This window comes from Dicentrarchus labrax, unplaced genomic scaffold, assembly GCF_905237075.1.
Source record: "Dicentrarchus labrax unplaced genomic scaffold, dlabrax2021, whole genome shotgun sequence".
NCBI classification, from domain to species: domain Eukaryota; kingdom Metazoa; phylum Chordata; class Actinopteri; family Moronidae; genus Dicentrarchus; species Dicentrarchus labrax.
Window position 1 is genome coordinate 15,732,394 of NW_026136720.1, and position 23,129 is coordinate 15,755,522.

At 42.0% G+C, this 23,129-nt stretch overlaps 1 protein-coding gene across 17 annotated transcripts in view; it reads left to right on the forward strand.

The window, feature by feature from the left end:
- Positions 1–22,582, forward strand: part of tjp1b (tight junction protein 1b) — a 64,636-nt gene extending 42,054 nt beyond the window's left edge. For 7 of the 17 annotated variants that reach the window (XM_051383058.1, XM_051383066.1, XM_051383073.1 and 4 more), the window contains 28 exons: positions 2,531–2,587; positions 3,081–3,205; positions 3,323–3,425; positions 3,654–3,969; positions 4,319–4,425; positions 4,972–5,140; positions 5,256–5,400; positions 6,740–6,751; positions 8,193–8,326; positions 8,982–9,087; positions 9,317–9,467; positions 10,109–10,217; positions 10,451–10,670; positions 10,880–11,064; positions 11,151–11,246; positions 11,344–11,426; positions 11,534–11,744; positions 11,852–11,952; positions 12,064–12,414; positions 12,757–12,987; positions 14,073–14,930; positions 15,472–15,563; positions 15,975–16,190; positions 16,315–16,451; positions 17,066–17,537; positions 17,724–17,941; positions 18,448–18,591; positions 20,797–22,582. In XM_051383058.1, the coding sequence (XP_051239018.1) occupies positions 2,531–2,587; positions 3,081–3,205; positions 3,323–3,425; positions 3,654–3,969; positions 4,319–4,425; positions 4,972–5,140; positions 5,256–5,400; positions 6,740–6,751; positions 8,193–8,326; positions 8,982–9,087; positions 9,317–9,467; positions 10,109–10,217; positions 10,451–10,670; positions 10,880–11,064; positions 11,151–11,246; positions 11,344–11,426; positions 11,534–11,744; positions 11,852–11,952; positions 12,064–12,414; positions 12,757–12,987; positions 14,073–14,930; positions 15,472–15,563; positions 15,975–16,190; positions 16,315–16,451; positions 17,066–17,537; positions 17,724–17,941; positions 18,448–18,591; positions 20,797–20,891 (5,244 nt within the window). In that variant the 3' untranslated portion in view covers positions 20,892–22,582. The remainder of the gene's footprint in view (positions 1–2,530; positions 2,588–3,080; positions 3,206–3,322; positions 3,426–3,653; positions 3,970–4,318; positions 4,426–4,971; positions 5,141–5,255; positions 5,401–6,739; positions 6,752–8,192; positions 8,327–8,981; positions 9,088–9,316; positions 9,468–10,108; positions 10,218–10,450; positions 10,671–10,879; positions 11,065–11,150; positions 11,247–11,343; positions 11,427–11,533; positions 11,745–11,851; positions 11,953–12,063; positions 12,415–12,756; positions 12,988–14,072; positions 14,931–15,471; positions 15,564–15,974; positions 16,191–16,314; positions 16,452–17,065; positions 17,538–17,723; positions 17,942–18,447; positions 18,592–20,796) is intronic. The other 10 variants (XM_051383061.1, XM_051383068.1, XM_051383060.1 and 7 more) reach the window with 8 other exon arrangements.
- The last annotated feature ends 547 nt before the right edge of the window (positions 22,583–23,129 follow it).

Genomic DNA, 23,129 nt, shown 5'->3' on the forward strand with positions numbered 1-23,129 from the left:
GTTTAGTTTTTACTCCATTTTAGTTTCCTCCTGTTTGTTCCATTTGGGATTTCACATTCCATTAATTTTATGGTGATTTATTTGTACTGGATCAGACACAGTAAGCATTCTCTAATCATATTTTCCAGACAACAAAATCACATTTCTCACAATCCCGCTGCAACACTGTGCCTAAACATTATACACTTGTGTGTGTGCATGTTTGTGTTATGCTGCATTAATGTCCATAAAGAATTTCCCAAAGTAGGAATGTCAACTGGAAACAAGTACCTACTATAACTTTGCAGTTTAGTGGCAAACGCTCTATAAATTTAGTTAAAGTTCTTTGCATCAGCATTTCCACAGTGCTGATCTAGAAGACACAGGCATAAATCCTCCTCCCCTAAGAGCAAACTTTCCAATGCCTCTGTTTTCAGCCGTCTTGTTAATATTCAGATGTCTTTTTTTTCCTTTCTCAAGTGCAGTGTATTCAATGTAAAAGGGCAGGGGGAGTTCCCCCGTGCAAACTTTTGTTCACCGGCCTTGTGTGAGTCCCACCATAAGCTGCTTGAGGAGTTTGTGACTGTTGCTGCCAAGCTGAGAACGTCTGGGGCCACTTGTGGCAATTTATTCAGCTGCCTGTATTCCCAGACATAAGCTAACGTTTGGCACTTGGCAGACAGGTTACAACAGATATAAGGAAGTGTTGAAGGAAGCCTGGGTGGTGAAACAATAAACAGGATGGCAGCAGAAACAGTCGGATAAATTACTATTGAGACTAATATTGAGATGTTTTTTCAAATTATAATTTATAAATATTTTGCCCGTGCCTCATCCAAAATGTAGGCATCGTAATCACTTTTGTGAACTTGATAGCCATACAATTAGCAGACTGTCAGGCTAATGTGGTGCATATTTATCTTCAACATGAAACTGGACTGACACTTGCTAGGTGTTTTGGGTCTGAAGCTGCTAACAAGATGCCAATGATGTGAGCTTTGGGTCCAAGAGCTGAAACTGATGCTGCTTTAATGTGAGATTCATCTCCCTTCGCTCATCTGTCATCACGCTTTAATGTGCCGCAACATGAGATCACTCTTCCCAATGAGTTCTCCGTCCAGGCAGGCATACTGTAAGTGTTTGAGGTGTCAAAGAAATTACCAGCAGAGCAGGAAGGAAATGTGTGATAGTCTCACCTATTAAGGTCACAGACCTGGGATCAATTTACATGACAAATGGGGGTTATTGCATTAGGTGCTGTGATGTGAGTTGTAATTCCCCCCAAAGGGATGGACCTGATAGTATTTTATACGCAGTCATTGAATGTCTAATGTGTCGTGAGATTGTGGTGGAGGTGAAATGATATAGAAGAGGAGATAAGATAAGAAGTGAGCGGTGGGGCGCAGAGGACAGTGCTGACCTAACAGCTAAAGGAGTCGACCTTCATCTTATCCTCTCTGGTTGTTAATGTGACGGAGGGTGTGCTTTTAATTTCAAAGACTTGCTGTCTGTGTGGCCTCATTGTATCTTGCAGGTTTTTTTTTATCATTGTGTCATTGTATTCAGTAAACATGGGACCTCATACTGTGGACCTACTACAAAGGAGAGTATGTTGATAGCATGCGGTCTGTTTGGCAATGTGTGAGCGTGCTGCAAATAAAACCAAGCACAGTGCTTTCTCTATCACTGTGAATAGGCAACAGTGTAAAACTTGAAACAAACCTAATAACCCGCTGGGTGCAGTCTTCTGTGTGTTTAGTGGCTGTGACAGTTTGCATCCTTATTAAATTTCGCCTGTGAAAAGCCCAGAAACACTGGGACTGCTTCCCTCTTTTAATAGAAACTCTTAACTTGGTAGAGGGAATGAAGAGGAAATAAATAAATACTGTTTATTTCCTTTCAATATGTGTATGGTTTTACTCTGTTCACCATTATTTTTACTGAATATTTTCAAAGTGTGCTGTTGTTCTGGGTAGTTTTGTTTCCTGTGCAGGCTTAAGTATACCATACAAAACCCCTCAGATGGCTAATTTTGTTCAGTTTTCAAGCCATAATGTTTAGTAAACTGCATAAAGCATTAATTATACATATGTGCCTTGAAGCACAAGTGTACACATTACAAAGGCAATTAGATTGTCCTGATACTATCCACAATATTCACTGGAGTAGACTTGGATAAAGGTTAAATTCACAGTCTATTCCAAGAGCAAACTGGCTTTAACACTAAAATGTTCAATCTGTCACCTTTTATCAATTTAAGTAATTATTTTTCTATGGTCTGTGGACTGCATTTTCTTGATAGCAGAAATTGTTTTTGGAATGTGTTAAGTTTGCCAGCTGTAGAAAGGCTCTGAACAAGAGCGTTTGATGTTTACCCAAGGAAACTTTGGCAGGACACGACTTTTCTATGAACTGAATCTCTGTGTGTGTCCCTTTTGTCACAAGATGATCAGGCCAGCAGTATGTTCTGTTGCCTTATTTTGCCTTTTTGTATCTGAACTCTGGTGGACCTCTTGTGTTAATCACACTGTACTGTATCTGTTTTTTCCAGAGCGCAGCAATGGAGGAGACTGTCATTTGGGAACAGCACACAGTAACACTACACAGGGTAGGTATCTGTTATCCTCCCTCAGATGCTCTTTACATCTGCATATGTTCTGATCCCAGTATCTCTCTCTCTACCCTGCTGTTTTTACTGTCTTTGCTTCCATCCGTGCCTTTTTCTTCTCTCCCCATTTTCAGGATCACATCTTGTAATCATCATCATTGCATTCTCTCCCAGCTTTTTAGCTGTGGAGCCTAAATTACCTACACATAAACTGCATACAGCTATTAGTCTACATGCTTGCTGGCAGTGAAATAATTCTTATTTAATTTTATATATAGCCTGCTGAGAGCAGCAGCGACAATGTGTGACGGCGTTATGTTTTATAATAATGTAGATCTGGTTTACAAACGGTCTAATAAATGGTTTAGTGGCATATGTCTAAGCAGCTGGTCATTTTTCAGCCCCGTCTATCCGTATCCAAACTTTTTATATTGTGTTCAGCATGTTGGTGCACTCAGAAACAACATCCTAATCTATGTTTCTCTGTGTGCAGGCACCAGGGTTTGGCTTCGGGATAGCCATATCAGGAGGTCGGGATAACCCTCATTTTCAGAGCGGCGAGACCTCCATTGTCATCTCAGATGTGCTGAAAGGAGGCCCAGCTGAAGGCCTATTGCAGTAAGATTTTGTTCCAATACTGGCAGCCCGGTCAGATTGCTAGTTATTAGTATTCAATTATCTTGCCTGTTACAGAAAGACTCCAGCATGTCTGTTATCTTCCTGTCCCCTCTCCAGGGAAAATGACAGAGTCGTCATGGTCAATGCTGTCTCCATGGACAATGTGGAGCACGCATACGCAGTCCAGCAGCTTCGTAAAAGTGGGAAAATTGCCAAAATTGTGAGTATCAATTTCACATCACAAATGTATTTTGTGGTCAGATGTTGAAACTAAAACTAAAATCAGGAACTGATATGTATATTGACATGTATAGCATTGAGACCTTTCTTATATACATCAATACTGACCAGTAGGAGGATTGTACATGATCTAGGAAGTGATTGATTCATTTTACTGTAACCGATTGGTGGTCCGGATGATCTCATATCTTATTTCCTATGGCCCCAGACAATCAGACGGAAGAGGAAGGTGCACGTCCCCATGGGCCGCCTAGGCGAGAGGGAAACTATGTCAGAGCATGATGAGGAGGAGGACAGCTACGATGAAGAGATTTATGAGACGCGGAGCGGACGCAGTGGTGCTTACAGTGGTGTGGGCGGGGCCATGGGCAGGCGCAGCGGCCGGAGCAGCGGGCGAAGGGACAGGGAGCGTGAACGCAGCGGCTCGCGGGAGAGGAGTCTCTCCCCACGCTCTGACCGGCGCTCACACAACCTGCCCCCACGTCCTGCCAAGGTCACACTTGTCAAATCCCGTAAAAATGAAGGTGAGGCTCACAAAGTCGGGGATGAAAAAGGAGGGATGAGAAAGAAAATCTTCCACAGTAATCCAGGAAATCACCTGCCATTTTATTTACCCAGCTATTAGCAGACAGCCAGACTTTTAGAAGAGAATAAGACCTCCAAATCAGCATTGGTCACCTGCCAGGGTAAACAAAACTTGCCAGCCACAGCAAAATCCAAGTTAACTCAAGTAAATCTAAGTAAAAGAGCAATTAATCTTCTTTAATCAGTACTGTTAATCCCAGTGGGAGCAGCAACTTGACAGCAAAGTGCGGTGTGGTCACGTGAACTCTGTGCTAACATCATCTTTGTTGTTGTCGTTCACTTTGTAAGCAGAATATGGCCTGCGCCTGGCCAGCCACATCTTTGTCAAGGACATTTCCCCTGAGAGCCTGGCAGCCAGGGACGGCAACATCCAGGAAGGGGATGTTGTACTGAAGGTGAGAGAGATGGTGGGGGAGGGAGAGGGAGACAAGAAGCCTGGTGAACATTTGATATACATCATAAAATATTCAACATGAATGAAAGTATTGAAAATGTGACTAGTACTCATTGTATTGCTGCACTAGGTTTATTTTTTTCCTACTACTATTTTGCATAAAAGCATTGCTTGATGTACTCATCATACATACAAAGTAGGTCTGTGTGCTCAGGGGACTTTTGAACAGTAACTATTTGCAATCATCATTTCGTACATCTAGCTTTCTCACACATGTCACGTTACTTCCTTTAAATGTCAGCACTTAAGAAATGAAAGGTTAATCAGATGTAGCCCATTCTAAACCTTGGCTGTATGTAATGTTTTTCTTTGGTTCACCCTGATCCACATAATCAGTGCTGCAGTTAATTTGCATCTGATCTTGTGCCTTTAAGACAATTTGTAGCCTTTAACTCCTTATATGACCATTTCAAAATGAAAAACAAATACATTTGTGTCTGTTCTTTGTCATGTCATGGCTAAGAGCTTCTTTTTCTGATTCTCTCAGATCAATGGCACAGTGACAGAGAACCTCTCGTTGATAGACGCCAAGAAGCTGATAGAAAGGTCAAAGGGCAAGCTAAAAATGGTTGTTCAGAGGGATGACAGGGCGACCCTGCTGAACATCCCTGACCTCGATGACAGCATTGCTTCAGCCAACGCCTCTGACAGAGATGGTGAGAGCGATGTGAAGTGTTGGATTCAGCTGAAACAGGCCACAGCTTAAAAAACAGACTTGTCAGTGTTTTATTTCAGACTGCAGTCATTGAACAGTGGCTCTTGTTTGATCAGACATTTCAGATATCCATTCTATGGCATCCGATCATTCTAATCGATCGCATGACAGACATCGTAGCAGCCGCTCCCGCTCTCCTGACAGACGATCTGAACCCTCAGACCACTCCAGACACTCGCCCCCGCAAATCAGCAATGGCAGGTAAAGACCATCCATCCACAAATTTATATTTTAGGCTTTTAGGTGTCATGAAAGAAATACAACAATACACATGAGTGTAAAATTATAAGTTGTGTCATTTTCTTATTGATGAATTAAGTTTTTCTACTTTACTTCTGCTACTTTTTCTCTCCAGTTGATACGAAACAGTAACAATCAACAACAAGTATTTTTTTCAAGCATTGATGCCATAGATTCCAGGGCTGCACAATTAATTAAAATATTATTAAAATCCCAATGGCCAAGTAAAATATGCAAATTGGAGAGCTATAATGTTTGATAAAAGTCAAATGTGTGACAGAACAGCATTATAATGAAGTATGTAATGCTGCACAGGGTGCTGGTTGACAAATCTTGATTTTTAGAAAAACATGTTTGGTACAGACCTCCAAAAGTTTAACATTATTGTCATTTTAATAGTTTAAAAAAAATGAAAATTCAATTTGTGATGCAAAAATTATCATTCCCACACAATCGTGAATCGGAATATCTGTTAAAATAATCACAATATGATGTTTTTACCATATCGTGCAGCCCTAATAGATTCCCTAGTTCCAGCTTCTCAGTTTTGAGGTTTTGCTGCTTTTCATTGTCTTATTCGATAGTAAACTGATCATTTTTCTTTTCTTTTTTTTTTTTATGTCATACAATTGGATGACACCACTGTAGGCTTTTTAAATTGGCACCATTTTCTATTTTCTTACAATTTTTTTAGAACTATTGATTAATCATGAAAATAATGAGAATCAATAGTTAAAATAATTATTAGTTTCAGCCCTGCGGTAATAAACGGCTGTTACGTAATTGATCTTAAGATAATGTTTGTGCTTCTATTGAGACAGGCTTGTTTTTTTGTTTGTTTTTGGTTGTGAAGGACTTTCGATTTTTTGTTTGGGTTAATACCAGCCATCAGCCCATTCAGCACTTCTTTGACTGTAATCTTGTTTGAAGGTACCTCATTAATTCTTCATTTAAACTCAATAGAGCACTAGAGTTGTTCCCCTTTCACACTGCTTATTGACCAGAAAAAATAAAAGTCAACTGTTAGGTGCAAAAGAGTCAATCTTGGTCAAAATTAAGGTTCAGAGCCATCAAAACTCTGCTCTGCTTAGTGTAAAAGGTCTGTGCTCAGCCTATATTACTGTGTATCCTTGCTGTGCCATTTTGAACAAAGCATTTCAAAAACTGCAAAACTACATAATGTGGCAACTGGAAAAGTTTTTCAACATGATCCCATGTGGCAAACACATTAGCATCAAGCAACAATGCTTACGAGTTTACCTTTTAATGCCATTTCTTTGTTCCCTTTATACTTCGACAGCTGGAGAATACCGTAAGTCTGGCACCATTATCCAGTGTGAATAGTTACTAATAGTAGTGGTAGTAAATCCTGAATAGATTAAGTGTAGATTAATAGACATGTAGGTCTAGTTTTAGGTGTATTGACTTCTAAACTCAAAGTCAGTCTTTGCAATAGAGAAATTATTAATTTGTGTCAAGAAAATCAGTGTTCTGTGTAACATAAAATTTTCACCTAATGGAATATTGCTGAAGTGATACAACATCAATTATTCAGGGACACATCTTGTTTTGACTTGACGGAGTATCACAGGAAATTTGTGTCTCTTGAATGATTTGGTGGGCAAACCGCATGTTTGGCTCAGTGAAGGAACGAAAGGCCGTCACCAGCTATCTTTGTCAGCTGTTTCCCCTCATACATGTGACTGAGCTTTTGTAAGATCTCTCTCTTTTTACATCTGTGGATGTCTGGCTTTATTCTGCTCTCTTATTTCTGTTGAATAGCTTGTATTTGTGGGCAATAAGTTAAGATGCCAAAAGCAAAAAATGTTCTGTAATAATGTACTTCTGACACATCTAGGCTACTGGAGTACTTCAGTAATTTATGATAATATTTTAATTAACAGGATAGAGGTGGTGGGAAAGGACGTTATTGTTAATCTGAACATGATCTGTGACCTGTGAACTCTTCTCTCAGTTCAGGAAGTTGGCAGTAAAAAGTAGGGCCTCCTCCAGGATTAGTTGAAAAAGAAGTTTGTTCCTCTGCAGCCAGTTAACTTCAAACCACGTCCTTCATGGTTACTTGGGCACTCAGCCTGTGAATAAAGCTGTATTTTGCCAGTAAAGTTGTGCCAGTGAGCAGGCATGTGACCAGGAGGTTAGAGTCAGAGCCATAGAGCTCTACCACTGGACAGCCTGCCTTGCTTTTACTTCTGTTCCCTTCTGATTTCTCATTTGAAACACATTGGGAAGGCCAGCATTTATCAAATCACAGGGAAATTCTGTCATCATTTACAATTATCTGACTCATAATTGGCCCGGGTAATTGTGTATCAGTTTAAACAGTCTTACTGTTTTAAAACTGGCATCAAAGTCAAATTTTTGCTGGTCCAAAGCCAGACTCACACTGAAATTCACCTGGAGGACAGAATCCACTCTGACACCTTAGATAAGCTGCTCTAAAAATAGAGCACAAAAGAGTGGAAAGACAAAGTGGTGACCTTCAAGACTAAGATGCAGCTCCAGACTTGAGTGGTTCTTTCCACCTGTTTTTCACAGTGACTGCGTGTCCACTGCAGTCAGGAGAAATTTGTATTGAGTGGTGAATGGCCTTCGTATTGTTGCGTGTAGTCAAGATGTAGCCTTAAAGCTCTCTGGTTGCCTCAAAGCTCTACATCTCCAGAATACACTATTTATAATGTCGTTTTCCTTTTTCTAAAGATAAATTGTACAAAAACACGTATTCTTGTCTGCAGCCACAGAAGTCGTGATGACGAACGGATGTCGAAGCCGGCTTCAACACCAGCGAAGTTAGCAGAGGAGCTTCCTCTGCCCAAACCGAAGGAGTCAGCTATTGCTAGAGAGGAGAAACAGCTCCCACCACTCCCAGGTCAGTGATATCAGCTAGTAAAACACATCATTGGGTGTACGTGTATTTGTGTTTTGTAACCATAACTGTAAACAAATGCAACATTTTTCTGTTCATCATTACAGCCATTTAATTACTTCATGATAGTAAAAATAAAAATATATAATACAATCTTGTTTGAACCAGTCATTTTTGCCCTTTTTAAAAAGCACAGCTACCAAAAAAGTTTGATCTAGACGCCTGCTGAGCCTGGCTGAGTTTGCCTGGAGCCAAGTGAAAATAAACCGTATGAGTTGATCTAGTCTGACGTTCCTCCCAGCCTGCAGCCCTCTGCTGCCTTTCTGTTTGACCTCCCTGCTCAGGACATGTGTGTGTGTGTGTGTGTGTGTGTGTGTGTGTGTGTGTGTGTGTGTGTGTGTGTGTGTGTGTGTGTGTGTGTGTGTGTGCGTGTGTGCGTGTGTGCTGGTGCGTGTGTGTGTGTCTTTGTGATAATACTTGTGCTGCCTGTCTGTTATTTTAAACAGTTGTGTTTTTTTCATTGGTTCATCAGTTTAACGTATGTATCTGGGTATTGTTGAGTTGTGGCAGTGTTTGAGGGAGCAACGTTTGTTTTTAAACATGTTCAGTGCAGTTTTAGGTGTTCTTAATAACGTGAATATATTTGCATTTCGTTCAGAGCCCAAGCCGGTGTATGCTCAGCCTGGACAGCCAGATGTCGACCTGCCAGTCAGTCCCTCTGATGCCCCTGTGCCAAGCGCTGCCCATGACGATAGCATCCTACGGTAATATTATTAGTATAATATGTCACACCATCAAATATCAAAGTCTTCTCGAAATAGACAAAACAAAACCTACTGTGTAGAGTTTTAACCTGCAGTTAACATAACAGCACATTTTAGAGGAGCAGTTGACAGTTTTCAAAAGTTTTCATTGGAAAGAGGGGAAATGCCATCAAATGGTGTCATGTCAAAGAAAATCAGCCTAATGTTTATCTTCATTCCTCATCCTCAGGCCAAGCATGAAGCTGGTGAAGTTCAAGAAGGGGGAGAGTGTGGGGCTGCGGCTGGCTGGGGGGAATGACGTGGGCATCTTCGTAGCCGGAGTGCTGGAGGATAGCCCAGCTGCTAAGGAGGGCCTGGAGGAGGGCGACCAAATTCTCAGGGTGAGATACTTTTATTTTTAACACAGTGTTATAACCTGACAGCTGAAATCAAGTGGTTGTTTTGGAATTGAAGAGTTGGTCTAAAAATGAGATTGCAAACGTGTCCAAAACTTTATTCTGTGTTTCAAAAGATTGTTTTTCTTTTCCTCGTTTTAATAACCAGTATGTGATAGTATCTGTTAACAGACATGTTTTATGGGGTGTGCTTCCTCAAGCTTTTTCCTTTTTTTCCTTTTTTTAGTCACGGTTTTTCACACTGGCTGCTCCAAAATTCCTGTACCTTCAGGCTGGTCTCTTAGCAATGGCCCCGAGGGAGCACACACAAAAAATCTGTGTTTCCTCTCCCTGTGTTTGTCCCATTTCCTCAAAGCAATATATCTTGCCATTTGTACCGCCTCCTGCTTTCTCCAAGTATAATGAGGAATGGCTTGAGTTCTTGCAGTGCAGTAAAACCTGCAGTTACCCTGGAAATACGGAGAACAGGAAGAGCTATGTAACCTTTATCTAAATAGAGATTTACACTTTCTTTTGCGCACTCTCTGAACAATAACGCCAGCTCCTTAACTTAAACTTATGTCCTAGACAACAGTGAAGTTCTGTGGAAAGCATAAAGCAGTAACCTCTGTGTTCCCAAATTCCAGGTAAATAATGTAGATTTTGCAAACATAATCCGAGAAGAGGCGGTGCTGTTCCTCTTGGACCTTCCTAAGGGTGAAGAGGTCACCATTCTGGCCCAGAAGAAGAAAGATGGTAAGTGAAGTGAGTAAGGAGATGAGACAGGAGATGAGACTATTTATGTTTGTCACTTTGGCCCAGTGTCTGTGTGTGTGTCTGTGTGTGTGTTGTGTGTGTCTGTGTGTGTGTCTGTGTTGTGTGTGTGTCTGTGTGTGTCTGTGTGTGTCTGTGTGTGTCTGTGTGTGTCTGTGTGTGTCTGTGTGTGTCTGTGTGTGTCTGTGTCTGACTCACTACTCTGTCCTGTTCAGTGTATCGGCGGATTGTGGAGTCGGACGTTGGTGACTCCTTCTACATCCGGACACACTTTGAGTATGAGAAGGAATCTCCGTATGGGTTAAGCTTTAACAAGGGCGAGGTGTTCCGTGTGGTGGACACCCTCTACAACGGCAAGCTGGGCTCCTGGTTGGCTATTCGCATTGGCAAGAACCACCAAGAGGTGGAGAGGGGCATCATCCCCAACAAAAACAGGTGACAGCATCTCAACATTTATACTGTGATACTGTGACATACTGGATAAATGTTTGTCACAACAGTAGACAGCCGGTCATTTGTTATGATTATCATTGCCATGTGATGTCTTTAGGTATTGGCAGTGTTAAGGTTAGCTATGCCAAGTTTATGACACATCCATTTGTGTTACATTAAGAACTGTCTGTCTTTCTGCCATTTGTTAACAGAGCGGAGCAGCTCTCCAGCGTGCAATACACTCTCCCCAAAACAGCAGGGGGCGACAGGGCTGACTTCTGGAGGTTTCGTGGTCTTCGCAGCTCCAAGAGGAACCTGAGGAAGAGCAGAGAGGACCTCTCTTCCCAGCCAGTCCAAACAAAGTTCCCAGCTTATGAAAGGGTTGTGCTGAGAGAGGGTGAGGAATCTGTCCGTATCTACTAGCTGACATGTCACCCTTAGACTAAATCTGCATTCTATAAATATATTTATTTTTCTGTGCAGCTGGTTTCCTGAGACCTGTGGTGATATTTGGGCCGATCGCTGACGTTGCCCGAGAAAAACTCTCCAGAGAAGAGCCAGATCTTTTTGAGCTTGCAAGTATGTTTGTATGCATTATATTGCACATATATTGACGATTAACATCAACTGACAGTAAACCTGTTTTCTAAATAAATGCCTCTAACCTTGTTTCCAGAGAGTGAACCTAGAGATGCAGGAACAGACCAGCGTAGTTCAGGAATCATTCGTCTTCACACCATCAAGCAGATAATTGACAGAGTGAGTATGCCTCGTTTTATCATAAGAATGCATTGTAGGTTTTTCAAGTGTTTTGTCACACATGCATTATATTTCATCCCTCCTCTTTCCTGTCTTTACTCATGAAGGACAAACATGCTGTGCTGGACATCACCCCGAATGCAGTGGACAGGCTGAACTATGCTCAGTGGTACCCGATTGTTGTCTTCCTAAATCCCGATAATAAGCAGGGTGTGAAGAACATGAGGACCAGACTGTGTCCAGAGTCCAGGAAGAGCGCCAGGAAGCTCTATGAGAGAGCTATCAAACTGAGGAAGAATAATCACCACCTGTTTACCAGTAAGTGGGCTGAGGGTGTTAAAACAGTACATTTAAAATGTATATTGTATTTTTGATATGTTATATTGCTGATTAAGAGATTGTGACTCAAAAATATTCTCTTTTAGCCACCATAAACTTGAACAATATGAACGACGGTTGGTATGGAGCTCTGAAAGAAACAATCCAGCAACAGCAGAACCAGTTGGTGTGGGTCTCAGAGGGCAAGGTGAGAGACGGGCCTGTTGCGTTGTTCATTCCATTTCAGTGAACATTGTTTTTTGAGACTGTTAGTCTGACTGAGCGACACCTGAGATGATAATTTCTCTGCTCTGCTCAGGCGGATGGCACTACAGAGGATGACTTGGATATCCACGACGACCGTCTGTCCTACCTGTCTGCGCCAGGGAGTGAATACTCCATGTATAGCACGGACAGCCGCCACACTTCTGATTATGAGGACACAGACACGGAGGGTGGAGCGTACACAGACCAGGAACTGGACGAGACTTTGAACGACGAGGTGGGTCTGCCCACGGAGCCCGCCATCACCCGCTCTTCCGAACCTGTGCGAGAAGACCCACCTGTAATTCAGGACACCCCTGGTTACCCTGGATACCAGCACCCTGTGCAGCCGGAACCAGCCAGTCGCATAGACCCTGCTGGGTTCAAGATGGCCGCTCCACAACAGGTAAAGTTCATATCTAGCTCTGCAGGCAGGCCACTGCAGGCTGTGCCTGTCAGAGATGGATGTATGGCTAAAGGTATATGACTGCAGAGCAGAGGAATAGCTCCTTTGTGTTCAGTGTTGTGTCCTGACCTTTGTTAAGATTAGATGTCCTTTGCTAAGTAATAAACATGTTTTAGAAGCTACTGGTATGTTATCTATTCTAACCACATTTTTGTGTGTGCATTCTCTGGCTGGTGTAAAACTGATTCAGTGTAAGGAAGAAGATCATGGTGTTGGGGTGACGTGTACTTTGTGTGCCCTTGGTAGGCTGTGTTATAAATGTCTCTTAACAATACTTCACAGCAAGATGAGGCTGCTCTGCCCATGCCCTCGTTGCCTCCGACGGTGGTAGCGCCTCCTGCTGTTGAGCAGCCTGTACAGCTAGAGGGTATGCACCTAGAGGAGCCGCCTGCTGCAGCCGCAGCTCCTCAGGCTGACTCACTTAGCAGCCCCAGCCCTGCCCCTGAGCTTATTCAGCCCCCACCACCACCACATGAACCCCACCCGTCTGGACCGCCTGGTCCAGAACCAAAGGTACCCGCTGTTTCACCAGCCACTCGGACCGGGCCTGGGCCCCAGCCTGCTGTTTTAACTGCCTGTCTTCTCGCACATGCTTTCCACTCGCTCTCTGCATGACATGCCCACACTGTGTGACTCACTGAGCCCACTGTGTGCCTCTGGCTCCCAGAGAAATGTGCGACAGACTAGTCCACATGCACCACAGTGGGCTGGGAGACCAGAAGGACTGGTACATCTGAGTCTTTGACCAGGGTGAAGACATCCACAACCAGCCCTAACTGTTGCCTCTTACTTCCTTTGCATGGCTCCTAATGTTTTTTGGGTTCCTTTCAGCTTTAACTCTCTTCCGTAGATGAACAATAGAAGCACTTAGAGTGGCATCATAGTGGTAGATGTGTCGTCTGTTGTAGTGCCAGTAGTTTGACGTTGCATTAGATGCAAACTGAATGTTGGTTGCATGATGAGAGCTAACCTGCAGACAGTACTCTTGGTAATGATTCCCATCAAGCAATTCTCCCTATGGAAAAACAAACTCACATCAGCACACTGCATTGTGTCTTCTGTTTAGTAGTTTTGTCCTGAGAAGATGTCAACAAATCAACCTTCTTCCATAGGAATTACTGTAACTAGATTTGCTGTCTACAGGCTACACATCATATGTTTGAAATGAGGCCTTTCAGAAATGTGCAAATTGCTTCTTAGTTTACCATTTATAAAATGTGTTAATAATGTGTGAAACCCAGTTCTGCTCATATGGATTTTCGTCATTCTTGAAAGGCATCTTGTCAAACAGGCATTCAGAACTGTTTTTTAGTAATGGACAAAGGTTTGCTTGTGTAAATGCACTTTTAATTGATGTTTGTTTAATTAAATGCTAGAAGGATTTGTTTTTTAATGATTTGGTTAATAGATGTTCAGTTCCTCGAGGTTTCAGTTTATTTCCCAGAATTGAATTTAAACTTGAAGTTATTCTTAATCTGGTGTTGGGAAAGCATTTTTCCCTAACTGCTTTCTGTCCTTTTGACATGGTTGTTTATTAAAATCTCAAAATGGTGATGGCGTTGTAATGGATGTATTCATTCAGTGTTGTTTCTTCACAGATGTACAAGAAAGATCTGTACAATATGGAGGACCCTGTGCGAATCAACCATGGCCTGAAGCAGTCTATGAGCTACAGTCACCAGCTGCCGTACCAGGACAAACAGCCATACCGCGAATACGACCACCCGCCTTACGGATATGATGGAGGCGGCTACACAGAACCAAAGCCTCACAACACTGACTCTCACCTGCACTACGACAACCGTGTGCCTCATTATAACGAACAGTGGCCCCCCTATGACCAGCAGACCTCGTCCTCTCAGCCCGCAGGGTACCAGCCGGGCCACCAGCAACCCATGGGCTACAGCCCCCGGTCCCCCTATGACGACGGACCAGGGAGGGACTACAGCCCCCCTCAGCCGCGCTACGATGAGGCCCCGCAAGTGGGCTACGATGGCAGACCTCGCCACAGTAAACCTGGGCCCATTCGTTATGATGAACCCCCACCCCCTCCCCCATCTGGCTACGAGGCCCGCTCTCCTTATGAGGCAGAACCTCACAGCTTCCCGATTAATTCACCTCGATCGCCGGAGCCCCCAAAGCAGTATTACGGTGACTCTGGTCTGAGGCCCACCTACATTCCTGGGCCTCCAAACCGGGGCTATAAGCCAGGGATGCATGAGCCTCTGATAAACTCCGAACCCACAATTCCCCCTCCTAAACCAGAGACCCTGCCCTCCCCTGGTGAACCAGCGATCACCCCAGGCTCCAAACCCCTCCCTCCCCCACCCCGGGAAGACCTGGATGAGGACCCGGCCATGAAACCGCAGTCAGTGCTCAACAGAGTCAAGATGTTTGAGAATAAACGTTCTGTTTCTATGGACAGGGCTAAAGAAGGAGAGTCGTCAGCCCTCCGGGTAGGTTCCTCACGGAGGTGTGCAGCAGTCAGTGACTGTATTTAGATGGTAGACAAAATAAATGTAAACGCCTTATAACTCTGCATCTTGCACTCTAAACTAACTTCATCAGTGTTATTAACATTGCTAATAAAGAGTAGAGTCCTTTCCTAATAATTCCTAAGAATTGCAGCCAAGTCACACATTCAAAGAGGCGGATAAATAGAAATTAGAGTAATAAAAAACATAAATAGCTCAAATCTTAACTAGAAAATTAAGACTAAATATATACAAACAATACTGCCTGCTACAAGGTGGCTCGTGTTAAACTAAATGTCAGGTTGGAGCCTTTGTTAGCTATTTAGGGGGACAACAATTAATGCTTGGATAACTAACAGGAGGGTAAATCATTTTTTCCCAAACTACAGATGCTTCAGTCAGAAAACTGCTGTGAGATGTCAGGCACAGTACTCAATATCCATGTGCATGCGATCCATTCACATGAACAAAAATCTAAATCAGAGGCAAGAAGCACTAAAGCGACATCCTCTTTGCTTTTCAGCCTGCAGATGTTCCTAAACCTGCGAGTGCACCTGGCCCAGTCCTCAAAGCCAATTCCCTCAGCAACCTGGAGCAGGAGAAGTCCACCTATAGGTATGTAGTCCTCATTACAGCACCCCAGGCTGCAGAGTAGGTTGGTGAAGGACATCTCTGAGATCCTTGCAAAGGCATCTTGGAATCAAGTTGTTATTGTTTGAGCTCCACCTTGTGGCCGCAAGCCAGAGTGGTGTTGTGTGCAAATACAAAAAAGTAAGTGTCAACCAAGACAACCAGTTCTGCAAGGTCATCACTGTCTGTGATATCCAGATTGAAGAAACATACCCCGCTTATCATTTCATGTCATTGCCTCATCTTTAAATAAGCGCACTGTTTTTAACATTAAGACTGAAATAACAATCCAGATATATGAGGTCTTTATGCAAGCTTTAGGCCAATTCTACTCTCTGTCCCTGCTGTTTAAATCTCTGCAGCTGTTTTACTTGTTTCTTTTTGCTTCCTCTGCAGGGCTCCTGAGCCACAGAAGCCCCATACTAAACCCCTGGATGATGTAATGCGTTCCAACCACTATGACCCAGATGAGGATGAGGAGTACTACAGGAAGCAGTTGTCCTACTTTGATCGCCGTAGCTTTGACAGCAAGGCCATGGGCCAACCCAGTCCTGGCATCAACCGCTTCCATGATCTGCCCAAACCAGCTCAGCTGTCCTACCCGTACAACAGGTACAACGACACACTACATGCCTGTGTGTGCAAGTGGCTGATAGTGAATTCCTGAGTGCTTCACACCAACTGTGGAACCATATTTGTTTTTATTAACTGTATCGTTTGTGACTACCTGCTGCAGAGTTGAGTCCGTAGAGAAGGTGAGTCCCGTGGAGAAAAGATATGAACCGCTGCCCCAAATCAGCCCATCCTCCCAGTATGGGCCCCCCGCGCCCACCATCCCACCCAACACACTGCCCAAGCTCAGTCCCAGTGACGGTAAGATCTCCTAACTCTCAAACTTCATCATGTACATAAACAATCTAGAGATGGTGTGTCTCTTTTGTTGTTCAGGGCTGCAATTAAGTCGTTTTTTTCTTATCAATCAAAATGCCAATTAGTTAATAATTAATCAATTAATCTTCTGGTCTATAAAATGTCAGAAAACAACCGTGGTGACACCTTTAAATACCCTTTTATGTCCAAGCATTAGTACAAAACCCAACAATATTCTGTTTATTTAACAAGCTGGAAGTAGGGAAGGTTGGTCAATTATCCAGATTTATTTTTTGTAATTTAACTAATTAACTAACTAATCATTTCAGTTCTGTTATGTATATAGAAAACAATTAGTCATTTGACTGACAGATGATTTATTCAACTATTCTGGTAATTAATCATTTTATCAAATGTTCTCTGGTTCCAGTTTCTTCTGTGTGATGAATTAGTTGAGAAGATAGATTCATCAGAAATGTAAATAATCATTACTTGCAGCCCTAATTTATATAATGTTGTAATAATAGTTTTACTGTGCTTACTATAAATAAAATGACATTTCCGGTTTGTATTTAGTCTGTATTTAAGTGATTGAATCCTCCTTAATTTGTTTACAGTTAACTCCATACCTGAGCCGTTGAGCTCTCCTAATCCTAAACCAGAGATGGCAGCTCTGAGGCCGGCCAGCAGGGACGAACCCACTCCAGGTGGCTACCTGCCCCCGAGGGGCCTCCCTGACAAATCCCCGGTCAATGGCACTGATACAGCACCCCCAAAGACGCTGGCCGCTCCCGCTCCAACTAGCTATAACCGCTTCGTCCCCAAGCCGTACACCAGCTCAGCCCGGCCATTTGAGCGCAAGTTTGAGAGCCCCAAGTTCAACCACAACCTGCTGCCCAACGACACACAGGTGAAGACAGACCTCCTCAGTAAGCCCAGTGTGGTGAGCAACAGCAGTGGGAAACCTCAGCTGTCACCACAGCCCCTGGATCACGACAGTGGCCTGGACACCTTCACACGCACTATGGACAACAGGCCCAAATACCAGCACAATAACATCAACGCCATCCCCAAGGCCATCCCTGTAAGGTATAAAACTCTATTTCACATCCAACAGCAGCAGGAAGTTCTCTGAGGGTAATTACTGAGCTGTGGAACGACAGAAAGAGACTTGTTTGTTCACATGGGGTTTGTTCTTGTGTCCTCTGCTGTGCATTATTCTCTGCCTGCGCTGATTTGACTGATGATGCTGACTCCTGTGCTTGCGTCCCTCAGCCCCAGCACGCTGGAGGATGATGACGAAGATGAAGGGCACACAGTGGTGGCCACCGCCCGGGGGATCTTCAACTGTAACGGAGGGGTCCTGAGCTCCATCGAGACAGGCGTCAGCATCATCATCCCCCAGGGTGCCATCCCCGAAAGTGTGGAGCAGGAGATTTACTTCAAGGTGTGCCGGGACAACAGCATCCTGCCCCCCCTCGACAAGGAGAAAGGTCGGTCCCTAAGTTTCTTTACATCCTAAATATGTCAAGGAACAAACAGTCACTACATCTGAGCCTGTGAAACTTGAAGTTCTGATGTACTTCACGTAAAAAGTAGCCACAGTAAACAAAAAAAAGTTTGACATCAGGATAAAGTTTCAGCTGTAGCTTTTATTGGATAAGGTTTTATACATTTGTGACTAATTAAAGTGTATACTTCACATTGGTGTTGCTGTACAGTGAAACAAAAGCAAAGGACACTACATTACTTTATCATAAGAAGTATGAAGGGGATATATGAGCCCTCAAGGATTATTTTTAAATTAACATTTAGCACCAGGGGATTGTGGTAATTTAATTAACCTGACAAGCCAGTTAACAGTTAAGTCTTATTTTCTATGAAGGCCTATGAACAGACTCCATTTTGCCTCTTGACTGGTTAATAGATAATCCTGTGTGCTGACCAGTTCGTGCATGTTTAATTTGTGGAATTTAAATCTTGTTGTTTGTCCGTGCAGGAGAAACGCTGCTAAGTCCGCTGGTGATGTGTGGCCCTCATGGACTCAAGTTCCTGAAACCGGTGGAGCTGCGCTTACCTCACTGTGCGTCTATGACCCCTGATGGTTGGTCTTTTGCTCTAAAATCCTCCGACTCCTCGTCGGGTACGCTGTCCTCTCTCTGTCCTTTGGGGTCTGTGGGCTGGCTTTGGTGATTTAGAGAGGAGAGTTTCTTGTTGTCTGAATCATCTCACCTGTTTTCCATATTCCCCTCAATTTTTCTTCACGCATGTGCTCTTTAAGTTGTGTTCCTATTTTCATGCTTAATATGAACTGAACAGCCTTGTTTATTCAAATCTCGGGCTTCCACGCAATGAAATTAATTATTAATAATTATTAATTAATAAAAGGCTACTAGAGCCGAGATTCAGTCAATTAATTGATTTGAGTCAGTCGACAGAAAATTCATCAACTATTGTAATAATGAGCAATAATGCCAAACATTACCATGCTCCAGCTCCTCATTTACTTGCTTTGTCTTATGTGATAGTAAACTGAATATTTTTGGGGTTTAGGCTGTTGATTGGACAAAACAAGCAATTTTACACACATTCATTCTTATTGTTTAATATAACAAGTGTTTTGTGCAGCGACTCTTCCAGCTTCACCATTACCTCTTTTTATTATGGCTTCTGTGCTGTGACCATAATTTAATTTATTAAGTCAAGATGTAAAATAATAGTTTTATTTTATAGTAAGGATATAAAATACATGCTAATGCATGATGTATAATGATCATGTCACTATTGGTTTATGTGATTATTTAACACTTAGTGAATCATCAAGTAATACATCAGTTACCTCATACATTAAAGAGTAACTTTGGTTTGGTTTGGTTCGATGAGGATGACAAATTATTAATTTGGTCTAGTGTTGAGGGGGATGCTGGAGCCATGAAATACGCAAATGCACAGAATACGTCCATTTAAAGTGTTTGTTTTTACCCCTGACCAGCTCATATTATTGAAGTAAGTCTCTGACAACACGACCCTACAGATAAATGAAATGTTTTCTGTTCCTTTTGCTTGACCCACTGTGCGTCTAACAAAGTGTCACTCAAGGAAAAGTCGGAAATCTCGGGAGAGGCGGAAACGTAAGCGTAGTAAATCCAACCAGGAAGAGTTTTGTGTTGTGTGTTGTTTCGTGACTAAAGAAAGTGTAGCTGAGAGTTATGTTAAAGATTTTTTAACTGATTTAACTGAAAATGTGAAAGGCCGGCCATATTTATTTGAGCCGAGTATACAAACTATATGGATGAAGAGCTCCTACAAACTGGAGAGAGGACGAGAGGAAAGGGAGAGAGAGGGGCCAAAGGCAGAGAAGAGCCAGCTGTTGTCAGACATTTTATAATAACAATCTGAACTGGTCAGTCAGAAAAACAAGCACTTTTAATGGAATCATCTTGATGGTGCACAATTGTTTGCGAGGATTACATTGTAGCTGTTTGGGGTTGCAGGCTGCAGCTCTCTCACTCAAGGTCCCCATTAGATACTTGGACACAAAAACATAAGGGCCAGGTTGAAACATACCGAAGTTACCATTTAATTCAATTAGCTGGAATCCAGTTATATATAGACACATTCATTTGATCACCCAGTACCTGCTCTATTTATACCTACCTTTTAGTGAATGTACATTACATAATCGAAAATTTGTGTCATGACGTGACTTTATTTGAGGGGACACAAGTGAACAAGTAACAAGATATTGGTGATCGTTCGTGAAACACGTTATCTTATTTACACTTTATTGTGTAGGCCTTTAGTGAGCTTTAAAAGCACTCCAATAACATTGTCAAAATGATGGACAGCTGTTTTTTTTTATTCCACATATTCTTTCTTGTTAAAACATAGTGCCTACATTACCCACAGTTCAGTCGTCACTAATATTGTCTCGAGCCCAATAGACATAAACAAAGACTGTTGGGTCATGTAGCGATGTGTAGATGAACTGCCGTGCTTTCAGAGAGGCTGATCAGATGCATGGGTCTGAAATGCCCTTTTCTATGTAACTGGATTCCAGTTAATTTGGTGGCAAATACATTCATGTATGAAGTAACTGAGTTAACATTCATTACATTAATGATTAAGCATTAATCACATAAACCCATGGTGAGCAACAGCAATTAATTTGCATTGGGTTTTTTTTTCCTGCATTAAATCACATCAGTGGTACATGTTCCTATTGTGACTTATTCTATTTGTCAGAAAAATCCACTGTGTTTGTTTGGTTGTTGTTGTTGTTGTTTTTGTATTTTAAAGAGGAAAGGAGGAGCTCCAGCAGCTGACATCATGTCTCTATTTCCTGCAGGTGATCCCAAAACCTGGCAGAACAAATCTCTCCCTGGAGACCCAAACTACCTGGTGGGTGCAAACTGTGTGTCTGTGCTCATTGACCACTTCTGAAGAGGGCAACAGCTGGCCTGTTACTGAATGTGATAAACAGGGGACCTCAGTTGCCCCTCCCGTGCTCCCTCCACTGTGGCGGGGTGCACAATGCTCGATGAAGTATGAACTTGATACTCTCACGTTGTTTACTGTGCCCAAAATATATTTAAAAAAAAGACAAAAAAATAACAACACAAACACAAGGAGAGCGTGAGGAGTCCAGCATCGCCAAGGCTGTACTCTTGTTTTTTCTTTCCAATTTTTTTGTTTCGGTGCTTTCAAGGCTTGCAAAAAATAAAGATTAAAACAAGTTATTTAAACAAAGGAACTGAAGTTGGAATGCATGACCAGTGCCACAGACTGAATAATCTCATTTTGACATTTTTAGCTAATTTTGTAAAAGGTCAAAGAAGTGCAAGAAAAAGGAGAATTTTGGAAACTTGTTTAATATTGCAACGGGATTTTTGCGTACTGTAAAAAAACTAAAAATAAAAAAAAAAAAAAACCCACTCACAAACAGCAAAGTTGGTATATGCAAAACTTTTGTTTGTGAGTTCTGTGGTCATGCGTTTCACTCATGAAGGATCTCTGAGGACTTGAGAAATGCTGAGCCTGACTACTGAAGGAACGCGTAGGCGTAAAGATGAAAAAAAGAAAAAAAGAAAACAAGAATGAAGGTTAAGTATTAGTATGTGACGCCCGTTTGTTCTGACGGGGCGCTCTCTCTTTAAAACTGAAGTTTTTGTAGCAATGTTTTACCGTAGATAAATATACTGACTTGATTTTACAAACTCCTGCTGTCTAGAGATCTATGCATGTGCTATGACTCAGGTCCAGAAGCCTGCTACTACTAAGTTCAACACATGAAAATCCCATCGTACACTGCAAGCAGTGATGCCTTATCTGCATATTAACTTTTCAGTGAAACTTTAAAACATCGGATCCTTCAGTTATAGCGATCACTACGGAAGAAAAAGTTGTCTCTGCATTTTCTCATAAACAGTGAACTTGGATTTAGCACACGAGAATAATTGAGGCTGATGAAAAGGTATGCTTTCTTTTACTGCTATGCATATGAAGTCTGAGGAAATACAAAAAAGCTAGAAGATGTTTAAATTGTGGCTGTACATATTGCTAGTATATGGCCTTGGTTCTCTGTAAATGAACTTTTGTACATCTTTGTTATTTTGTATAAAAGAGAAAATGTTTGTTTAAAAAAGAGAAAGCGGTTACATTGGTTATGTTTGTATTCTGGTTATACCCCTGAGCCTTGGAACTGACATAAGCAGTAATAAGTCCGACTTTTCTACCAACATATACACACACTACTTAAGGCATTTTTAACAGTCAGAAAACTTTTTATTCTTATTTACAAAATAGAGAAGTGCTTGGTTTAAATGATTTTAAAAGATGTACTTGAGGGGGTCTGCTGTGAAGAGTGGTCCCTTCCTTTATTTGTGATACTGGATGCTGTATTGTGTGCCCTGAAATGTATTTTTGTACTAATAGACAATTTATTATGGCACATCAGTACTATTTTCTTTTGATATGATAACACTGCTTCAACCCGACTCTAGTTTATTTTCCCGTGTGGCTGACATTCTTTTTATTTATTTTGATTTTTCTTCGGTTCAACTTTTTTTTTTTCCCTTTGCAACACATTTCTAAGTATACCACTGTATTAATAAATAAATTCATTTTTAAAGTAACTGCTCCTCGGATTAGTGTGTTGTGTCGATCGAAACTTCCAGATGTTTTGCATATTGACACACCCACACACTGTGTTTCTGACAAACAGCATAAAGGATTCCTTTGTGGGGTGTGAAGCTGGTGTTTGTAATGCCGGTATGTAATGCCTGATTTAGGCTTTCTGCCATTCACAGCTGCTTCCCACATGTAAAATCAGTAAACAGCTGTCAGCTGGGTTATCCTGCGTAGACAAAATGTGAATCCAGTGCGGAAAGTCTTCATTTAAAGATTAACAAGAGTTAGTGGCATACATCCTATGGGTGTGCTAACCACAACTGCACTGTATGTTCCTTAAAAATTAATTTCCTGGTTTTGTTTTTCTTAATATAACTTGTTCTGGGTAACTGGCTGAGGTCAGAAATAAGTTCCTTATTCAGACTTACACTGTTTATCTCTCTGTGTTGATTTAACATTGTGGTCATTTTAGAGGCTAACGTTTGTGGTGGTGTTGAATGGCATTGCATAAACAGTAGTTTAAACAATTATAATTATTAAGGTAGGATTTAT